Source organism: Penicillium verrucosum, assembly GCF_028828655.1.
Source record: "Penicillium verrucosum strain IBT 35672 chromosome Unknown utg000004l_segment0_segment0, whole genome shotgun sequence".
NCBI classification, from domain to species: domain Eukaryota; kingdom Fungi; phylum Ascomycota; class Eurotiomycetes; order Eurotiales; family Aspergillaceae; genus Penicillium; species Penicillium verrucosum.
Window position 1 is genome coordinate 2,866,889 of NW_026643213.1, and position 15,826 is coordinate 2,882,714.

The 15,826-nt window shown below is 47.6% G+C and overlaps 7 protein-coding genes across 7 annotated transcripts; 4 read left to right on the forward strand and 3 right to left on the reverse strand.

The window, feature by feature from the left end:
- Positions 1–69: 69 nt before the first annotated feature.
- Positions 70–2,686, reverse strand: N7516_010430 (uncharacterized protein; the record flags this gene model as incomplete). Its single annotated transcript, XM_057223149.1, has 2 exons — positions 70–2,037; positions 2,099–2,686. The coding sequence occupies 2 exons, from the start codon at positions 2,684–2,686 to the stop codon at positions 70–72; spliced, it is 2,556 nt and encodes an 851-aa protein (XP_057070370.1).
- A 1,480-nt stretch (positions 2,687–4,166) lies between these two features.
- On the forward strand, positions 4,167–4,776 carry N7516_010431 (TspO/MBR family protein; the record flags this gene model as incomplete). Its single annotated transcript, XM_057223150.1, has 2 exons — positions 4,167–4,269; positions 4,328–4,776. 2 exons carry the CDS (start codon positions 4,167–4,169, stop codon positions 4,774–4,776), a joined length of 552 nt encoding a protein of 183 aa, XP_057070371.1.
- A 380-nt stretch (positions 4,777–5,156) lies between these two features.
- Positions 5,157–5,960, reverse strand: N7516_010432 (NUDIX hydrolase; the record flags this gene model as incomplete). The annotated part of the gene is made up of 1 exon (XM_057223151.1): positions 5,157–5,960. The coding sequence occupies one exon, from the start codon at positions 5,958–5,960 to the stop codon at positions 5,157–5,159; it is 804 nt and encodes a 267-aa protein (XP_057070372.1).
- Positions 5,961–7,345: 1,385 nt separating this feature from the next.
- On the forward strand, positions 7,346–8,197 carry N7516_010433 (alpha/beta fold hydrolase; the record flags this gene model as incomplete). Its single annotated transcript, XM_057223152.1, has 1 exon — positions 7,346–8,197. The coding sequence occupies one exon, from the start codon at positions 7,346–7,348 to the stop codon at positions 8,195–8,197; it is 852 nt and encodes a 283-aa protein (XP_057070373.1).
- Positions 8,198–9,199: 1,002 nt separating this feature from the next.
- N7516_010434 (uncharacterized protein) lies at positions 9,200–10,369 on the forward strand (the record flags this gene model as incomplete). The annotated part of the gene is made up of 1 exon (XM_057223153.1): positions 9,200–10,369. One exon carries the CDS (start codon positions 9,200–9,202, stop codon positions 10,367–10,369), a length of 1,170 nt encoding a protein of 389 aa, XP_057070374.1.
- A 678-nt stretch (positions 10,370–11,047) lies between these two features.
- On the reverse strand, positions 11,048–12,846 carry N7516_010435 (uncharacterized protein; the record flags this gene model as incomplete). The annotated part of the gene is made up of 3 exons (XM_057223154.1): positions 11,048–11,907; positions 11,993–12,621; positions 12,683–12,846. 3 exons carry the CDS (start codon positions 12,844–12,846, stop codon positions 11,048–11,050), a joined length of 1,653 nt encoding a protein of 550 aa, XP_057070375.1.
- A 1,350-nt stretch (positions 12,847–14,196) lies between these two features.
- On the forward strand, positions 14,197–15,667 carry N7516_010436 (uncharacterized protein; the record flags this gene model as incomplete). Its single annotated transcript, XM_057223155.1, has 5 exons — positions 14,197–14,285; positions 14,354–14,397; positions 14,459–14,487; positions 14,550–14,703; positions 14,733–15,667. The coding sequence occupies 5 exons, from the start codon at positions 14,197–14,199 to the stop codon at positions 15,665–15,667; spliced, it is 1,251 nt and encodes a 416-aa protein (XP_057070376.1).
- Positions 15,668–15,826: the final 159 nt, after the last annotated feature.

Genomic DNA, 15,826 nt, shown 5'->3' on the forward strand with positions numbered 1-15,826 from the left:
TATTTAAAAATCGAACGACGGGGCTTTTAGAACCAGAAACCAACAACAAATGACAAACCATCACCAGGTTCAAGATCTGGTGGGCGGACGTTCTCTCGGTACATTCTTGAGCAATTTCTTCATCTCATGAGAGCTCCCTGGTGGTATAACGTAGCCCAGTGGAAGGGTTGCACCTGCACTAATAAGCACCCGCACGAGTACGGGCTTCTTTTCCCGTACAGCAAATTCCAAAGAGTTCTTTTCCAAAGCGGGGAGTCCTGAGTTGTATGTTCTATTCACTTCTGCTCCCCCTTCCAACAGCGCCTTGAACTTTCTCCCCCAAATAGAGTCCGGTCCTAAAGAGCTATATGAATCCCCCGACGCGAGCTTGATGTGCAGCATCATCGGCGTCTCATATGGTCTCGGTTTCGATGGAGCCCCTTCACCATCGACTGTAGTATCAGGCGGGAGCTGATCAAATACCATCTTGCGCTCGAAGGCCTTGATAACATCTGCTTGGGCGCAATTGCCGGAATTCACCGCAAAGTGTAGGCAGTTTAACTTGTCTTGTTGCACGCATATTCTGTGGTCTGCACCTTTCTCCAAAAGTAATGAGACCACACCGGCATGGCCGAGGAAGGATGCTTGCATGAGCGGAGTCTTGCCCTCGCACAGTTCGTTCAATAAAGTATCGGTATCGGCGTTGGAGTCCGAGCCGGTTTCCACATCGATATCAGCATCGAGTTCAGTATCGATCACAGCTCTCACAGTGTCGATATCACCCTTGCAAACGGCAAGATAGAGTGGCGTTTGATTGTCAGACGAAACGGTTCGTACGTCCAGGTTTCGGTTGTGAGATCTTCGTTGGTACTTGGACAGCTCTTTGATCATAGCAGCATTGGTCATCTTAATAGCATGGATCAAAGGTCGGTCACCCTCGTAGGTCTGTTCGACATCAACCTCATCTTCCAGAATTTGACGGACTTGCTTCATGTCCCTAGACTTCATGACATTGACAAGAACACCCACGTCTTTTACTGGCCGAGGTGGGTGACTTATGTTGATACTGGTACAGTCAGTGCTGCTTTGAGACATGCCTGACATGGTTGAAGCTCCGCTTAGTGAGCCTCGCAGATTAATCTGAGTAGACGGTGCCGCATCGGATCTAGGAAGTTTGTGAGAGTTCAAAAGTGATTTTAAACCGATTCGAACTTCAGGTGCCGTTGCGCGGTTCTGGACATCTATCTGAAGCATTGAGCTTAGAAGATCCTGCATTTTCTCCGAGACGTCAGGCCTGAGGGAAGATCGATATCGGGTTGGCAACTCCTCAATCCAAGTTTTGACATTAACATTAAGAGCTGGGGGTTTTCCTCGATAGAAAGAGTCGTCGAAGCCTTGTCCGTCGGGCCATTCCTTTCGCCTTTCATCAAATCCCGGTAGACTTTCAGGATCAAGTCCTAAAGCAAAAACGCGCACTAGTATGCACCCGAACGACCAGATGTCGCTTCTTCGTTGAGAAATAGTATCTGGTGCCCGATAGGGACCCCCTCTTGGAGGTTTGGCACCCGGGCTAGCGGAGTATCCCGAGTCACGCCTCCCAGTCCCTGATACAGCACGATTTGCTACTCGTGAGGCGCCGAAATCGGAAATCCGCCAAACCCCAGTAGAGGAGCTCTCGTCCTTGAATACCAAAATATTCTGGGGCTTGAGATCTGCGTGGCAGATTGCTAGGTCGTGAGGGTCCTCCCCTTGGCCTTCTAGCTGGAGATTTTTGTGTAGGAAGTGAATGGCAGATGCAACCCCTTTGGACTGCTGGATTAGATCTCCCAGGAGGTCTGAGGTACGTGGCATCTCTCTGTAACGTCCGGTCAAGAAATCTTCCAAGTCCATGTCGGCCCATGGCATGATGATGTTGAAGTCCTTTCCTATGAAAAACATCGCAAGATGGGAAACGATTCGGTCGTGCTTGGCCGGGCTTGATCGGAGGAGTTTCAACTGCATCCTTTCAACCTGGAATTTATTCTCGGGGAACCGTTTCCGGGCAACTATGAGTTCCCTCTATATGGGAAAGAAACCCGTAAGTGACTAGTCATGTCAAGTCATGCACCATGAAACTTACTGAATTGGGCGCCTCGGGTATACCCCGGTGATCACTGACATGGCCCAGGATGATATGGTTCGGAGGTATGGTCTCCCTGGTCACTTCTCCGGAGCCACCATCTCGAACGACAGGCTCCTTCTCCTGACACAGCGGCAACCGTTCGTGTTTTTTATAAAGCCCTTGCTTATTCTCATTGAGGACTATAGGAAAGTAAGTCCACATATGACCCACGAAGTGTGTAGCCAGATTGGTATCCCCCAGAAAGGAGTCATCTTTAAGTTCCTTTTTGGTGAACTCGGGAATATTTTTGTCGCGGCGACGATCACGGTCAACATTATTTGACAGGAAGAAAATTTGTCTGAACCTCGACCATCCTGACCAATCTCGGGGGACGACACCGGCCAGGATGGATATCATACGCAGCAAGCCCTCTCGAGCTTCATCTATCTGTGATGGATGCAGAGTTGGATCATGGGCCATCAGAAACCGCTCCAGTCGATCCCCGGCCCATACCTCTCGGACCTTGTCGTAGGTGATGAATGCCTCTGGTGTGCCGTAGTTGTATATCGCTTCCTTCAGCCTCTTGTGAATATCTGCTAAGCTCATTACGATGGGGCCAACAAAGTGGCCAACAAGAGCAGGGTAGAAGTAATTTTTGTGAGTGTTGTCTGATTATGTCGATTTAGGCTTGTGTGAGGAAGGGCCGTTGGATGAAGAGTGTGCGGTGGAATCGAGGAGAGGGGTGTGTGGGTAGGAAGCTGAAGAAAGAGATAGATGTCAGCAGAGAGCTTGGAAACAGCTTTTCACAGACACAGCCCAGCATTTTGGATATTTTGCCAAGATCGTGGCGCAGCATCGAGAGTTGATGCGTCTATTGTATTTTGCCTCGTTGCCTTCTAAAATCAATAGAATAACAATAGGATGATAGGTTAACAATCGATCTATTTAAGCCCCCGGTGGCATCAAAATAGTTGCGGGGAAGCCCGAGCGTTTCCCCTAAGAGTGCGGAGTAACCCGGTAAATCTCAATCGGTGGGGATATATAGTTGGTTCTTTCATTTTTGAAGTCGGAGGTAACATTATCTTTGATCTTAGAGAATTCATTATATTAATGGGAAATACCTAATAATCAGTAATGATTCCCTTCTGCCCAACGAGAGGGGGACATGTTAGGCTGTAAAAGACTATAGTAGTATGTCCAATACGCCACTGCGTCATTGCATTCGAGCCCAATGTGATCGCCATTGTTTATATTGGAGAATGGAGATACAGGCACAGTACTCACCAATATTATATTACTACCGTGCTTGAGTAGCATAAGCTGCTTACCCCTGCATAACCCCGAAAAGAGCCGCTCAGTGACCATATACCCTTCCAACTATTCTTCTATAATAGGAAGTTCACTAGGGTCTACAAAATAACCGGAGAGAATTGATAAAGATAGTATATCTGACTAGTCCTGGTTCATTCGGGTATATCTTAGCATACTGATTATAAACATAGCCCTCTAATAATGACCGGTGATACCAGGGCCGGGATCTGAATTGATATCGCCTTCGACGAAATATAAGGCTGCAGTATTATTCCTTTGAAGTTCATACATCAGCCCAACTGTTCCCCTCGGAGTTTGTATTACTACAAGTTAGATGATTGCATACGAATGTCAAATATAAAGGGAAATGAGTGCGTTGGTTCCCCAATAAGCAGTGTTAGTGGCTTGCTTTTTTGGTTCGTTCCCCAGCCATGGAGACCCAACAATCTCAGGAGCATTGTGGTGGGTGACGATGGGCAAAATTGTGAAGCCCAGGGCGAAAGTGTCAATATTAAACCGATCAACCGCCATTGCCGTCTCCTATGGTTTCTCAAAGATCTGATTGGTTCTAACTAGCCTCAATTTTACCATCATTGATCTCTATCCCTTGAATCTATAAAAACAATATAAAACAAATGGCTATTCCCGGTGGCTTGTTGGTGCCAAGGCAGGGCAATCGATGAATGACGTAGGGGCCAAAACTTATAGATTTCGGTAACTTCACATTTAATGGAAGATAGAATTTAACTTCAATCATCCCATTCCATTCGCCAAAATGCCTTGGTCTTTCGCTCTGCCTCATGTTCTCCTCACCAACCCCTATCTAGCGGTTGCGACCCCGATCACCGCAGGGACGACAGTGGCCCTTTTGACCAATCGTAAGTCGACCTCGGGACCGGTGACGGTGACGATTAAAGAGAATTAACGGCTCTGCAGGAAATCAAAACCGTGAAACCTACAAGCAGCTGAAACAGCCGCCCTACAGTCCCCCAGGATGGCTCTTCGCACCGGCCTGGACCCTAGTTTATGGATTGATGGGTTACGCCTCTCACCACGCCACTACCATCGCATCACAATCTTTTTCTCTAGCTGTCCGTGATGCCAATTCTACTGCCCAGACCCTCTACACCACGCAACTAGCCTTGAATTTCCTCTGGATGCCCCTCTTCTTCCGGCTGGGCCGACCGGCCGTCGCCTTGGGGGATCTGGCCTTATTAGCAGGCAACGTGGGTGCCCTAATGGTCAACTGGTGGACGACCGATCGGACTGCTTTCTGGTGTCTTGTTCCCTACGCTGTCTGGCTCGGATATGCGGCGTACCTCAACGCCGGCTGTGGTATTCTAAATGGATGGACGGTTCCTACTGGGAAGGAGCGGTCAGAGTAGGAGAACAACAATGTACAATATAGGGTGTTTTTCATACGATATCACAACTCAAAGTCAAGGATGCAAATGGGACACGGAGGCCCCTGACTGAAGCATCATGTGCGTCAACACAGATCACAGATGTATGCAATTTAGCTCCATTCTCTCATGCTAGTGCCATTTCTACCACAGGGGAGGGCTTCACCGGGTGATGTGGGCTCTTAGCGATTGGTAATTATTCTGTGAAAAGTCCATAGTGGGTCGCGCTTTCATCTAGACATCTCGTGTCGGTCTGTTCGCACTATGATGCCGTATTACCCGCTGATATACCCCCTGTAACCTTGAAGTCATGAATCCAGTCTTGAATCTCCTAAAAGAGTCTGAACTAACAAAGGAGGCTTTCAATTAGATGGTTGGATAAGAAGAGGGAATTCAAGCTTGCGATGTAAGTGCGACAAGATTGCAGAGTAGTCAGGCTCATTTTCAACATTCAGGATCCCATGTTGAATGAGGAATTCAACAATAACAATAGCACTGTTTGGCTTGAACTGTCCCTGTTTCAATGCATAGAGCACTTCATCAACAGTGTATAAGCTGAAACACTCCACTTCTGAGTCCCTTGGCTTTGGGATCGTGCTTGAATCCAATTCGAGTTGATATGTATACTCGATCTCTGGTTGAAATAGGCCACCCTCTCCTCCAGCTTGATTCCCACGAATGTGGAAATAAGTGAGGTGACTCATTGGTTTGACATTCATCCTCACAATTTCTTCTGGTATGGACGCCTCTTCTTGTGCTTCGCATATGAGAGCTTCAATGGGTAGCTTGCCGACACCGAGACCGCCAGCTGCAGTGCTATCGAGCATACCTGGGTAGGTCTGCTTTCTTTCTGATCTCTTACCAATCCATAATCGAAGACCTTGTTTGTCCCTCACGTAACACAGAAGTTGGACACCATATGTCACAATCCCAAACAAGGCACTTGCACAACGCTCTATTTCGAGAAGAACCTCTCCTTCTGGGTCATAGACCGGGAAATTCTCATCGCGCCAGCTTTCTAGCATTGATATCACACCGGACTTTCTGGTGGCCAGGAGGGTATCCTCAAGCACTAGAGAGCGCATATCGACTGTGGCTGTAGCTGGAGTATCTAATGTCACAGTTTGTTTGTGGTGGTCGATTGACCACAGATCGGACCACTGCATCTTTTCAACAATTTCATGAGGAATGTATCCTAATATGGCTGCACAACCATTCACCCTAAACTTGTAACTTTTCCCCGTAACTCCTGATCGAGATGTGGGTTCATCGTATGAAACGAAACTATCGAATAGCATTAACGTTAACACAAAATAAGGGGGGTGGATTCCTATGGGGATTTCCTTACTTGTCACATCCCTTGACTATGTCTAAAATGGTTCTTGTCATTGTTATAAGGTATAAGGTGTCAGACTTGGAATGTCTGTGGGAAAGAATGAATTAAAGTAACAGAAGGAGTTAGAAGGTAATCGTGGGCCGTGGCACGGCCCACCACCACCTACCCGGTGTTGGTGGGCAATTTTCAGCGGATAACAAATTTCCAAAATTAAGTATCTTTTGTATGGCAACTTCATACAAAAAGTACATAAACACGATATAGTCATAACCCCAATTTTCTCAACCCTCAAAATAGTTAGGAAAAATATAGGAAGATATACATATTATAAATAAGGCCTCAATTACTTAGTATCAATTCTAGTAAATTTTATAATGTATGTGTGGAGTAAGAGAATGGTTCATCTTTTACATACAAATTCTTATGTATGGTGATTTCTGAAAAGTCTCCTACACTTCCATAATATATATTTAGAATCAATTATAGTAGTAGATCCGTTAAGCCCGATTTATTTTAATAACCTGTCTGTTTAATTTTTCTTAAACTAGTCTGCCCGTTTAGAGAGTTGAGATTATGACTATGTCTTATTTATGTACCTTTTATATGGAGTTGCCATACAAAGGATACTTAATTCTTGAAATTTGTTATCCGCGCTATCGGGTGTGGCACCGGGTGGTGGTGGGCCGTGCCACGATTAGTGGGTGTTCTTGGCAATTATACGCCCCACAATAAACAAGTGAGATATCATTCCCATATTCCCATATTCCCATATTCCCATATTTCTTTTACTTCCTCTTCCTCTTTCCGCCAATAATTTGCCAGCAAAGTGAACGGCAGAATGTAAGATCCTCGTGTCAAGATCCTGAATTACCAAGGTGCCCCGTCAATGTTCTAAGGTTAGATTGCTTGTAGTAAGTAGTGCTCGCTACCATTTCCGATTTTCATGACTGAGCTGATAAAGAGCAAATAACCTCAGACCAATCGCGAAGCTCATGGGCAGCGAAACGGGATTGGTCGAGCGGAAATTTGTTATCGAAAGGTGCTACCTTAGGTAGTTTAGCTTCCCAAAAGATAATCCTTTGACTCATAATTTAGTGCGTGACTCATTACAACATGTTATAAATCTGCCAAAATACCATAACGCGCATGAAACTTCTGTGCCTACAATTGTCCGCCCTTCGGACTCATCCACTCGACCAAGCGGACGTCAAGACCATGACACCAAAATGGCAAGCCATGCGTCTCCTCCACGGAGTCCGTGCTATAGTTGGCGGTCAAGGTCCCCCTTTGATCCTCGTTCCAGGCTGGCCACAAACAGCAGAGGCATTTAGCGATATATTCGAGCCCATTTCAAAACATTATCAATTTTTCGCTCTCGATCCTCCGGGCTTAGGTGACTCGCTTCCTCCACTCAATGGCTACGATACTGCGAATGTGAGCAAAATCATGGCAGAAGCTATCCACGATACCTTGAAAGAAAAACAATACCACCTAGTTGGCCACGATGTGGGGGGATGGATTGCCTATCCTTGGGCGGCTCAATTTCAATCAAAGATCAAATCGCTCAGTATACTAGACGCGGGAGTGCCAGGTTTCATGCCTCAGCTTCAGTTTCCGTTGTCACGCCAGACCAATATGCGTCTTTGGCAATTCTCGTTCAACGCGCTTCCTGATTTGCCTGAAATTCTGACTCGCGGTCGTGAGCGGGAGCTACTGACCTGGTTCTTCAATTTGAAGACGGTTCATCCGGATGGTTTACCCAAAGATCAACTCGAACGCTACATCCAGGCCTATTCAAGACCAGGGGCAATGAGTCGCGGGTTCGAGTATTATCGAGCTGTTGAAACAAGCACCAAACAGAATCTGGAATATGCCAAAACACCGCTCGATATCCCTGTCTTGGCTTTAGGTGGCGCCAGCTCCGTCGGTTCGGACATGATTCGCTTGGTCCAGAACTTCGCAACCAATGTTTCCGGAGGCGCGATTGAGGATTGTGGGCACTTCCTCCCCGAAGAGCAACCATCTGCTGTCGTGCATAGACTGCTGGAGTTCCTGGAGGCAAATTAAACACAGTAAAATTGCTTTTTGACCTTGGTACTACAAGGTACATGTCACCGACCGCTTAATTCTCCAATTATCCGATCAACGCCAAAACTAGGTTGCAATCAAGCGTTCTGCTGATGACATTGCCAATGAGGTAATCGAAGTAAAGCTTCTGGGTGCAATTCCTACACTTTTCATACCTATAACCGCGTAATAGATGCCCAAAGACCTGGTCAGTTAAGTCTCCGGTGAATCTGAGAGCTAAAGCCGATGGGAACAGTTGAACAAAAAATTGTGAATCCTCAGGAAAGGTTCGGATTCTTGAAAGTATTTATTGGCATCAGAGGCCTTGGTAAGAGAAGTCAGTTCGTACTTATACTTATGCTGGCCGAGTCGGTAGAGTCCATCAATGAATTAGAAGCTAGCTTACAAACAATCGAGCTGCGTTATCTTCTGACTAACTAGTTTAACTACCTGGGTAGCTCTTGTAGCTTGGTTGATGCGATTGATAAGATAAACCAAACCACGTGATTCTAGTATCACAGCGCTCGGTCCACAGCGGAACTACGGGCGTTTAATTTCTGCCGAAGCGGTGTAGAGTCGAGCTTAAGAAACCTTATCATTCCCCTTATTCCTATCTCATATACCAGTTCGAGGTAGAACTCATACCATCCAGTCTTTTGTCCCCGGGGCTATCTTCTATGGCCTAGGACATCCACATAAACAATATATATGGGGGGCCCCTATAGTAAAGGATGTTTGCAGTGTATAAGGCGCAAGATCAAGGTTAGTGATGATATTTTGCAGCACCCTTTCATTTCTAACCTCTAACCGGTTGTTTTCTGCAAAAGACAACTTTTTCAAAAACAAGACAAGTAACATAAGCTAAAGGATATGTAGTGCGACCGAACTCGTCCGGAATGCCGGCGGTGTATCAACTGGGGTTCGGAATGTCCAGGTTATAATCGTGTTCACAAATTCAAGGACCAGACGCAACATGTCGCCCTAAAACACGGTCAACCAACAATGGACGAAGTCTTTGCCCCAAATTTGACCCATGAGGCGATTAATATCCAAACCCAGGAATCATTTGGAATGTGGTTGGACTACCATTTTCCAAGTTACCACGCTTCCTACACCGACCGTGTGGAGATGAATTGGATGGACTTTATACGAAGCAGGTGGTCCACGTTTCCGCAGGCACTAATCTGGGCAGTCCGCGCCTTAACTTCTTTACGCATGGGGGCGGTACGAGGCAATAAGGAAATCATAGCTTGCGCTCGTCATATGTATGGTCGGGGTGTAAACCATCTAGCCGCTCTCCTACATACACGAGCCGCACTTGCAGATGAGACTCTTGCAGCTGCCATTTTACTAGGCGGATATGAGATGCTAGATGGCAGTAGTGATCGCTCGTGGATCATTCATTCGCATGGTATCAGCCAGCTGTTCTGCGCCCGTGGCCCTTCAGCACATACGCATGGAATAGGCCGGACCCTTCTCCTTTCTTGGCGGCCTTACATAGTCGCGGATGCCTTCATCCATATGCAACCCTGTTTCCTAGGTGGTTTGGAGTGGACGTGCGCATCTTTCCCCAGGGGAAAAGACCAGTGGAAGGAACCTAGTATCCTAGGTCAGACGATGGACCATGCATTTAATGAAGTCGCCAAATGCCCTGGCTACTATGCAATGACAGAATACTTTACCACTTCGGAAACAAATGTCGATCCACCCATGCTCAACGCCCTGGTGGGTTGCATTCTCAAATCAAGAGAAAGACTTGTTCAGCTTCACGGCATACTCGTGGAAACGAATGCCCCTGGGTCCTTTGTTGGAGTGATTCCACAAAGGTACGCAACAACACTGGTACAGGGAACTCGACATGGAATCAACTCTGCCGTCGCACTGCTCGATCAGTTAATGACGTTGCTTAAGTCTTGCCTAAATAGGGGGACCAACCCTATTCAAGTGGCAGACTTTGACTATAAGCCACAGGAAGACCAATGGCGTCTTTTCGCGGGACTTCAAGCTCTCAAACCCAACACGAATCAATTGCCCCTTTCCCCAAATTCAGAAGACCCAAGTTTGGCTACCCATGCTATCGGGGATAAGCTGGATAAATTTTCGTTAACAATGGGGATGGGGAGTCTGACACCAGATGCATGCGGTTGCCCACAATTATCAGCGCGTATCTGACGGGACATCATTCCATCCCTTTTCTTCCTGCCGTCACTTTGCAAGTAATCTGGTCTCGATCGGCCTTCAATCGGCCTCAATTCACAAGTACAGCATATGTACCACATGGATAGCCAGGTCAATGGAGCAAATAGCGAAGGGACATCTCCAAAGACACTTCGTGTTATACGGTAGAAACCTTCAGATCATCGAGCCCCACAAATGCTGCCGGGAAGCAAGGACAGTTGATCACCATGCGACACCTTTCATTCCCGTAAGGATTTCGACTCCTAGCATGTTTGACTAGAGTGCCACTGATAGTACTGAAACACCGTATGTACATGGTGAAGGCACTCGGTACTCTCGAGCTACACGGAGTATAGGTGTAGCTGACGTATCGGTCACAATATATTCATATTTATGGAGAAGTCTAATTAGTAAGGATATCCACCAGGCAGATAGGGTGATGCATATACTCGATGTGTCCAAGAAACAAGAATTGATATACAGAAGCCAATGATAGATGCTGACGATGGTCTAGCTACTGCCATGAAGCTCTCTAATAGATAAAGGGACAAAGCAACCAAGGCCTGAAGTCTCAAATGGGGCTAAGAGAGGTCTATTAACATGCATCGGTATGCATCACCTGAGAACTCTGGTCTCTCCTATTTTTTCCCGTACTCATCACAGGAGTAGCATTCATTCCACCTGCTTATTCTCATCAATGGCAGCTGCTGTCGACTCCTTCATGGGCAAAATTACAGGACTGCCGCTCTCCTTGTTTTCTTTAACACACGTCAACTGCTTGGCAGCCTCGAAGCTGTAGTGTGGACCTCGGTACTCGGTCCTCCCGCGGACGAACCCGAACCACCACAATGCAGTCAATGTCATCAAACCGACAGTGATGACGCTCGTATAATTCATGTTTCCAACGGTAGCAGGCATCACGAATGGGAAGCAGAAAAATATCACGGTGACGATGATATACACCAACGCGACGATATTCACGACCATTCCCAGAGTCTTGCCCATATGGAAGGGCCCGGGGACTATGTTCCGACGGGCAGTCAACACATGAGGGAGGATAGCGCCGAAGTAAGAGAGAGTGCTCAGCACGATAAAGGACGAGATGAGGGCCTGGAAGGCTGTTGTGCTGCCGACGTAGATACAGCCGATACAGGTAACTAGTCCACTCATAGCGACGGTGGCACGGACGGGGGTGTCTAAGGTAGGATGGACTTGGCCAAAATAGTTCGAGAAAGGTGTTGCGTTGTCCCGGGCTAAACTCCACCACATCCGTCCGCCAGTCACGAACGTGCCGATCAGGGTTGGGAAGGTAGCTAGGAAGAGCACAGCGATGAGTCCGATGGCACCGGTGGTAGATCCCGTAGCTTGTCGGTAGATTTCAGCAGTAGGGAAGTAACCCACGCTGGTGTTGAAAACCATGTCGATGTCCTGGATCGAATAGAAAAGGGCGATCAAATAAATGAAGGAGGTAGTGAAGGCCGTCAACATTTGTATCATGATACCCTGGGGGACTTTGACCTGTGGCTTAGGAACTAAAACAATATTGGTAGTTAGGATCTCTTCATCCTTATTGGAAAGTTGGGACGAGATGTGCGACACTCGTCACATTCAACATACCCTCTTCAGATAAGTGACTGATACAATCAGGAACTCCCACGGCGAAGGCGGCGTTGAGTAGTCCCGTGATAAAACATAACCCATCGGACCAGCCGCCAGTCATGTTATAGTATTGCGTCCATACCTGCGAAGAGCTCGCGTGTTTCTTTGGCATGGCCGCGAGGACCACGACGGTTGCAAAGAGTCCGGTCATTGATAGGATCAGCGCGACCCGATTAATCAGAGGGATAAACCGGTTCCCTAGACAAACTATTGCACAGCATGTCCAATTGACAATTTGAAACACAATAAACACCTGCCAGGAATGCCAGGTGACATCAGAATGCCGAAGCAAATACATGGCCACCGCTTCATTACCTAGCATGGAACTCATCGACGAGGCTGAGAGTAGCCAGGCGCAAGCATTAAGATAACCCGTAAAGAATCCGGCGGCGCGGCCATACTTCCCACTCAGTACTGTGGACCAGTAATATACTCCGCCTGCGGAGGGCATAGAAGATGCCAATTCGGCCAGCGAGGCCGAGATCGCCGTATAGAAGACGCTCACGAGTATCAGGCCATAGAGAAGGGCCATCGGACCTCCGTTCATTAGTGCAGTCACAATTGTGCCACCAGTTGCGGCCCACGAACTAATGCATGATCGAAAGTTAGTTGAATGCACGGCCGGGAAAAGGTTCAAATCACACTGACTTGGCGATCACAATTCCCAAGCTTGTCACACTCCAAAGCCCGAAATTCCGCACCAGTTCCTGTTTGTGACCCAGAGCAGCCTCCAGGCGCACCGTGTCTATCTCCGTGCTATTCCTCGCCCTAGTCTCGCCGACCTGGGCAGTTTGTTTCTCGGCGACCACCATAGTGTGTCATCTGCAAATGATATGAATTGATGTCAAAAAGGAGCGCAACAAGGACCAGTCAAGAAAGTGAGATAGAAATCGAGAGGGAGGCAAAGAAAAAAAAGGCAAGTCATGAAGCCCCGCTAGTGTCCCGGAAATTTTAATGCAAAAGGCCTTCCCCATTCGTCCTAGACCGGTGGATACATGCAACACGATCGTGAGGTGCAGTAACAATGCAATCCCTGACCTTTAAACTCTTCGCCCCTATTCAGGCTGGGGCATGTTCTCAACTCAGTTGAGATTAACGAGCCACAAGGAGTCCAATCATAGGGGTCCAATCTAAAACAAGCGAGAACTCCACTGTGGTTGGTGACGGACCCATTTATTAGCATTCCATGACGACGGTCGGCGAAAGGGTTTGGTTGAGGGTTGGAATGATATTGCACTGATAGAGCAGGGATCTCTTAAGGGAAATGTTTGAAGAAGGTAAATAAGTAAGCACTTTAACATGTGCTAAAATTTTCCGTGAATAAAGCACTCTGCAGGAATAAGAAGTCCATTCAAGCAAAATTGGCCCCCATTTAGCCTTGAAACTGCCAAGAGACAAGGAGTGGGATCAACCTCCGATGGGCTCCGGCCCCTCGTATGGGGTTCTCCGACCCGACCTCGGGAGGTACGGCTCCACGGCCCGCTGAGTCGATCTGTACCTCCCATGGCGAGAGGATATAAGGATAGTAGTATGGAGTGAGTATTCCGTAAATGGGAGATAAAGAAACAATGTGTGTAAATTTAATGGAACGAGATTGATAGAGGAAAGAAGAGAAGATAAGAGGAGAAGGATCCAACCCCTGCTAGTTAGTTATTTAGTGCGGTTACCACTGGTGGCCTGATCCCTCAGGCTACCGAACCACAATGTCCAAACGTCCACCCAAAAAGACAAGACGTGCAGTGCGGTAGTTATCAACTGCTCCTCAAAACCCCTCAGACCCCCTCAAAGCCCATTTCATTTCTCCTATAATCGTCCTGTTTGACCCTCCCTTGTCAGATCTTTCGGGGAGGAGGGGGAGGGAGGAGGGGGATTATTTCTCCTAGATCGGGGCACTAAGAGCTCGCCCACATGGTTAGATCGATTGAATTTTTATGGCCCCCATGCCAGTGTGGCACTCAGACCCGCCCGCCCCAATTTATCGGTCCTTCGAGCTCAAAATTCCCCGGTAACCCCGATCCCAATCCCATTCCCAAGGACCGTCGATAATATCTCTCTCATATACACCAAATCCCCTCTAGCAGGTTTGATGTTTACTCAAATGTTTACTCCTGAGACCTTGTGAGGTATATTCGCTTAACGAGGGCGACCATTTTCCTGTCAGAATGGGGAACGTATCGCCCACGCCCCACCAACTGCTGGTAGAAGCCGCGATCTTTTGGAGTATTGGGACGGTTCTCTACATTGGCCGAATGTATGTGTGATGCATCTGTCCCTAAGACATTGGAACAGAATTGAAAGAGACACTGACTTGATGAACAGCGCCTCCCGGTTAATGTTAAATGTATCAATCCAGGGGATATCATGTACGCACAATTACTTCCTTTTGATTGAGCCATAACTCACCAGCTCAATCGTACATTATAGGGGACGATTATGTGATGACCGCAACATTTGTCAGTCCCCTGCTTTGGCCCAATTCGTGACCCTCGACTGACTAAGGATCCAATCCTGATAGTTAATGTATACAGCCTTGCTGGTGTTGATTCAAATCTCCGCAAAATACGCGACAAACCTAATGGACCCGAGCGAGTACGAGGAGGTACTCTCTGACCCCCATCAAGTTCACGACCGCATCCTCGGAAGCAAAATTGTTATTGCGCTGGAACAGTGTATGCTCTTTGTAACCTGGGGGTAAAAGTCTGTCTGTTGATACTCTACTGGCGGATTACCAAAAACCTGGCCTCGAACCTTTATGTCAAGATTCTCGCAGCTTATGTGGCGCTTGGTTTTGTCGTAATTATGGTTACTTACTACGCCGTGTACTGCCGACCCTTCTCACAATATTGGGCGTTGCCAGTGTCGAATTTGCAGTGCGCCACCTACCAACACTATTCCATCACCCAGGCGGTTTTCAATATTTCATCAGACGCCTTCATGTTTGCCATTCCGATACCGCTTATCGTCCACGCGAAGCTTCCACTACACCGGAAGATGCTGTTACTCTGCGTGATGAGTCTGGGTTTGTTCACCATCATTGCCGCCATCCTGAATAAATACTTCAACTTTGCCTCCCCCTTGACCACTGTGTACCAGATCTGGTATATACGCGAGGCTAGCACTGCTATCTTTGTCGCCAATATGATGTGCTGGTGGCCGCTCCTTCGGAAGCTGTTCGGTGCTAGAGCCTTCCAGTACCACAGTACCCCTGGACGGCCATCCCGGAGCACCAACAACAAAGAAAACAATCCCTACTCGAAGACCGTTAGCTCGCAGTCCCGCGCATCGTTCTCGTTAACCCGCCCTTTTCATTTCTCTCGACCCGGTTTCCGCAGCTCGGCAAAGGATACTACGCTCACTGGACACAGCAATGCGGGAAACACTAGTCGGGAAGCGATAAATATGCCCACGGGTGGGATCATGGAGGATCCGGAACGCGTGGATGATGTTCCACTCCAGGTTTGGGGCAAGGGTAACGAACGAGGCACCGATGTTGAAAACCTCGCGACCCAGAAGTCCATCGCAAAGTTTGAACAACGGGATCAGGGCGCAGAGGTTCCTCTTGGGGATCGCATTTACTGTACTCGCGAGTTTGACATCCGCTCTGACTCCAGGAGCGGACACCCGCCTACATGAGATGAGTGTAAAATTATATATAATTGTTTGAATAGACCACTTACCCTGCACAGTCTAATTATCTCTCACGTAACATGATATGTACGACTAGGGGGTGTGGAAAATAGGGCTTCCCGACTTAAACACTAAAGTGGCGAGGAAATATATGTCGTCTACCCA